We start from the raw sequence: 6000 nt of genomic DNA on the forward strand, positions 1-6000 counted from the left end.
AAGTTGTTTCTTCGTAGGGTGGGAGATGGATTGGTGAGCAGAATATGAGATAAGAGTTCGTGCAGAAAGTGAACCATTGTCGTCCTCAAGAACATGGTGAAAAGCATAAGATTTGCAGTAGGAAATTCCTAGGCGTCGGGAAGTTACGTCTTTATAAAAACCATCAGCATGTCTTTTAGACACACGGTTACAAGGTAAACTGAAAGGAGGGGAAGAAGAGGGGAGGAGTGTGAACAAGTTTTTTGTCGTGAATATGACAAGCATGACGAAATTGAGACATAACATAGGCAGCAGGTGTCTTGCAAAACGGACAACCAAAATAAAGGCCAAGGTAAAAGCAAGATTGATGATATCGAAATTGAATAAAAGTACGAGTACGTCTATTATTACGATGAGAAGATGACCAACGAGCAAGAGAGGTAACACGTTGTGTTAATAAAAGCTGGCGTAATCTATTAAAATATTTACGTCGAGCATAAGAGGGAATACGGTTTTGTCGGTAAAAGAAAAAGGTTAAAAATTTTGATAAAATAAATTTTAAGTTAGGAGAAGGACGATCAGATGTAAATTGAAAGGGATCAGTAGTTGAAAGAAGAGGAGAATTGGTATGAATCGAATAACAATTATCCGAATCAGGAGTAGGAGTCCAAAAGGAAGTAACAGTTGCCTCGTCGAATAGAATATAAACGGTTAGAGCCAACATTTCGAGTAGGACGTATCTGTCCATCCAGGATGGTACGTATTGTGAAAGTGTAAGGTGAACACTGTGTGTGATCATGAGGGAAGGCTGAAGCAGAAGTCGCAGGAAAAATTTCCGCAGGAATACTATTTAAAGAAAGGACCGGAGAAGCTAGAGGAGGAACGATATTGTCATAATCAGCGGTATCTACTAAAGCTGAAATTTGGGAAGTAATAAGAGAGGAATCCGGAAAATTATTTTGAAAAGAATTCTTAGGCTCAGAAGGACGTGGTAAAGGTGGAACCAATAAACGTATTGTAGAAGGGGATAAAACCAAACGCGCAAAAGACAATTTAGTTTTAATTTTCTGTGCGCGCTTAAAGGATGCAGGGGAAATCATAGAGGATACGTGTTTACAAAGAAATTTAGGAGTACGCCGTGAAGGGCGTAAACGATTGGTGCATCGTGTAGAAGGACATAAATCTAAGATGATATAGGATCAGCCTCGTGTTTAGAAGCCAGTTCCCCAAATAGCTAATGGAAGAGGAGGTAGATCATCATTCATTGGATCATCATGTGATGGATGATCGTCAACAGGGGGGATAGCGAAATCCTTTTTTGAATCCGCAGTAGACGAAAGAGAGTCCAAGCGCAAGTGTAAAAGGCGTTTTTGTTCAGAAAGAGAGTCGTCTAGCAGGCGGGCGGGGGCCAAAAGCGAGGTAAGCACGTGACTTGGCGGAAGAGTTGTCAGGAAGAGAGTTGTAACGAGCAAAAAGAGTTTCTTGTTTAAGGGCGCACTTAGCGCAAAGGTCCTCAACTTCGCGAAGTTTAGAAAGAACTTCATCCCAACTCAAAGTTGAGAAGTCATAAGAAGAGGCCATAGGCCAGAGGAAGGATAAAAATAAAAGAAAAATTAATAAAAAACTTTGAAAAAAATTATTTTATTTTTATGTAAAAATTGTCGTGAGGGCAACGGGAGAGAGTTGTTTTAATCTTTTAGTTTTATCCTTTTCCGATCACTGGCTGACGAGTTATTCAACAAAATGTTAAACATCGGCATTATAATATTTCTTGATTTACGTTTACTGCGCCATTTAACATTTTGCTAGATTTCTCGGTACCTAGTGATTGTAAAAAGACGATTTATAGCTCGTTGGAATCGCCTCATCGAGACGAATCGAATGGCGGTAAGCTCATCTCTCTGTGATCAATATTGACGGAGTTATTACTTAAAAACCATTTAATATTTTTTAATTTTGGAAATTGATCTAGTGATTGGATTTCGATGTATTTTATACCATTAGATTCGTCTCATCAAGACGAATCGAATAGTAGTAAGATCGTCTTTCTAGGATCAATTTTGGCAGAGTTATTACACAAAAACCATTAATATCTTTTTAATTTTGGAAATTAATCTAGTGATTGGAGTTCGACGTATTTTATACCATTAGAACCGTCTCATCAAGACGAATCGAATGGCGGTAAGATCATTTCTCTACGATTAATATTGGCGAAGTTACGATACAATAAAGTTTTAAGTATAATTCTGGCTAAAATTATGTTAATTTTTGGCTGGAATTATGATATACAAATATAAGAAATTTTTTATATAGTCACATCTCTTTATAATCACCAAATATGGACTGTCCCAAATGTGTGACTATAAAGAAAGTTGACTGTATATAAAATTTAATTTTTTAATAAAATTACTACTTTTAATGAGATTAAAAAAAAAGTAATTAGAATAGGATTTAAATAAAATTAAAATAAACATAGGACCCTGGACATCTCTTATAGAACTCACAACTGACTTTTTGCCAAAAAAGACCTAATTTGCTCTTTTTTTTATTTTACGTTTTTTGCGATTATCTCGGTATCCAGTAATCTGATTCATGCGGATTTTTTTATTTTGTAGAGCTTGATGAGAGCTACAAAACAAAAAAATTTTTGTACAAATTGGACCACTGGATGCCAAGATAATCGCAAAAAACTGATTTTTTTTTTTGTGAAATTTAGGTCAATCTGCAAAAAAGTTGCCACTGAGTTGTATATGTAATATTCGGGGTTCTAATAACATATTTACTAGAAAAACATAAATAGCTACAAAAATGGTATAAAATGTATTGTTTAAAAAATGTGATATAAAATATAAAAGAAAATAAGTAAGAGCTAAATTATATATAGTGATATAAGTGAAATTAAAGGAAGGAAAAATACATGAGTTAAACCAGTACTATAAATTTATTTAATTCTGTATAATAAATAGTTCTTTACTATACTACTGCTACACTTTAAACAATTAAAATTTTAATTGTAATAAAATTTAATAATACTTTTATTTTAAATTAATTTTTTATTAATTTATATCATAAGATTTTTATAACTAATAATTTTATTTAAATTTTATTTTATTTATTTATTTATTTTTTAATAATTTATATATGCTTTATTGATATTAAGTTTATATATCATACAAACAAATTATTATGAGCTATATTTACCCAGAAGGATGTAATCATCAAAAATTATTCAAATTTTATTAAATATCTTTATATTTTAATTTAATATATCATTTTTTAATTTATATTATTATTTAAAATTAGTTAATCAATTATTACTTTTGGACTATATTTCTTATCTACTAATTACTTGACCATTTTTTTAGTAAAAATTTCTGAAGGAAAAACTTAGTTTTTCTTACTTAAATAGTTGTAAAATGCTTTTGATTTTATAAATTTCTTAAAATTCTTTTAAAATTTAAATGGACTTTTAATTTCTAGTTTTAATGAAATTACTTAACTTGAAGCAGTTTTTACCAAAGGTAATTTTACTTCTGTAAAGTTTTTCTTCTACTGGATTTTTGAAAGTTATATGATAGTGGTTACTTATAAACTACACTGTGACTTCAATTGTAAATTAAATAGTAAAAAGAAAAAACTAAACTGATAAAATGATAGAGTAATATATAGTGAACATTTCTATTAGGTTATTTTATAAAATTTAATAAGAATTTTAATTAATATTATGGGTTAAAGTTGGATAATTTTAATAAGTAGCAATAATAAAAACATAAAATTTCAGATTAGTTTTCATGTAATTTTTATGGATTTTACAAAAATTCCATAAAAATCCACAAAAATTTCATGTAATATAGTAAAAAAAAAATTTTGCTGTTTACACAACAATTATTATATTTTAACAAAGTATTTTAAAAATAAGTTATATAATATAAATAAATAAAATTTTAAATTTTAGACTATTATTATATATAGATGACTAATTGACCATTATCATAATAATTATATACTAGCAACTGAGCTTTAAATTCTGCATTGGTGTAAAGTTTTTTCATTAGTTTCTTTATCTTTAAAAGTATTACAAAGGTTTTTCTAGAAAATACCAGTTGAAATAGAAGTGGTTATTTAGAAAGTGGGCTTTTTCTTTATTATTAATTATCATTTGAAAAGTTGTAGTAATAGATGGAGATTTGGTATCTTTATTCAGTTTTTTTTTCAAAGTTTTCTGAAAATTATGATTAGTATTGCTATCTAAAACTTATTTAACAATAAAATTCAAAAATCTGAAATTTAAAAACTTTATTTTTAATAAAAAAATTAGTAAATCTAAAACTTTTCTAAATTATAATTAGTTTTAAAAAAAATATAAAAATAGTTTAACTAATTAAATTTATTATAAAAAATAGTTTTAGATTAAATTTGACTAAACTAAAATTTTGAAAAAGTAGTTTTGACAAGCATCTTTAATTATGACTTTTCTTTTTGTTTTTTAATTTTTTCTTTTTTTCTGAAATTTCAGTATTTTTACTTTTAGTTTTCTTTTGAAAAAATTGAAGATATTAAAATATTGATCATCTGGGCTAAAAGTTTAATATTATTTAACTTTTTTTAAATTTATATAGATTGGCTTAATTAGAAGGACTGCTAATGGGATTGGTAGATTTTAATTTTTAATTTTTATTAATTCAAGTTGATCAGTAGAAAATTATTAAAATTAAAATATTAAATTACTTAAAAGCGTAATCAGTTAAATCTGGCGTATTCACTTGAAATTAGATAGATTACTATAGTTATAGAATTATAAAGTATCAGAAAGACTCTGTTTTCTCATATTTATGAATTTCCATTTCAGAATATATTAGCTATTTATATTATATTTTTTCAGATAAGTACATCTATTTGTAAATAAAGCCTAAGATAAAAAGTATTGAATCTGATTATTTGTATACCATTTTGCTAATGGATGAAAAAACCCTGTAAAAGTTTGACTCTTTATATTACTTTTTGTTTTTAATATTTTTTATAATATCTATATTAGAATTAATTTTGTAGTTTATTAAACTTAACTTAAACTACAGAGATTATAAAGGACTAAGATAAAGTTTATTATAAATGATACTATACCTATATAGCTTTATAACTGCCTGACTAAGGTTGCGGTGAAACCCCATAGTAAACGTGAAACTTGACAAAACTATATTAAAATATTAATAAAAATTTGGCAAAACTTGACTATAAAAATCATATGAAATGACAAAACTATAATAAACTCTTATAAAAAAATTAACAAAACTGAGGTTTAGACGTTTTGCCAAATTTAAAAACCAGTTTAGCCCGCAACCTTATGTCTAACTGTATATACATGAGATTTCAAAATGGGATGACAATTATAATATATAGCTTTAACTTGTTTTTAATAAATATACAGCTAAGGTTGCTGGAGAAACTAGGGGGTTTTGGCAAGTTGGTGAAATGCCGAAATAGCAAAACTTTGCTAAAACTATATGAAAGTCTTATTAAAAAGTTAGCGAAACTCTGGAGAAAAGCGAAACCTGACGAAACTTATTATAAATGCTGAAACTGCTGAAACCTTGCCAAAACTATAATAAACCTATAGTAAAATCTTGGAGAAATTAATCGTAGAATTTTGAAGAGGTTTAGGCAGGCAACCTTATATACAGCTGTTATTAAAAAAGTATTATTACTTTTTAGATTATAAAAATTTTAAAAATTATAAAAATTTCAGAAATTTTAAATTTTACATTTTTATAAAATAAAATTAATTTTACCAAATTTTATAAATAATTAAATAACTTTATTTAAATATAAAAAAATAACTTCCAATATAATAAAGTATTTTTGACTTTTAATTTATTATTTATTTTATATATTAATTTTTATTAATTATTATATTTTAAAATTTTTAAATAAGGATTTTGTTTTTTATCGTATTGTATTATATTATACCCCTATAATATGTTATATATAAAAGTCAAAAATGACATAATAATTTCATTTTTGATA

General features: G+C 26.9%; 2 protein-coding genes across 2 annotated transcripts; both read right to left on the reverse strand.

Annotated features, from left to right (window-relative positions):
- Positions 1-632: 632 nt before the first annotated feature.
- On the reverse strand, positions 633-1079 carry OCT59_014661 (uncharacterized protein; the record flags this gene model as incomplete). The annotated part of the gene is made up of 1 exon (XM_066150165.1): positions 633-1079. One exon carries the CDS (start codon positions 1077-1079, stop codon positions 633-635), a length of 447 nt encoding a protein of 148 aa, XP_066002359.1.
- Positions 1080-1353: 274 nt separating this feature from the next.
- OCT59_014662 (uncharacterized protein) lies at positions 1354-1560 on the reverse strand (the record flags this gene model as incomplete). Its single annotated transcript, XM_066150166.1, has 1 exon — positions 1354-1560. The coding sequence occupies one exon, from the start codon at positions 1558-1560 to the stop codon at positions 1354-1356; it is 207 nt and encodes a 68-aa protein (XP_066002360.1).
- Positions 1561-6000: the final 4440 nt, after the last annotated feature.

This window comes from Rhizophagus irregularis, chromosome 22 (assembly GCF_026210795.1).
Source record: "Rhizophagus irregularis chromosome 22, complete sequence".
NCBI lineage: Eukaryota > Fungi > Glomeromycota > Glomeromycetes > Glomerales > Glomeraceae > Rhizophagus > Rhizophagus irregularis.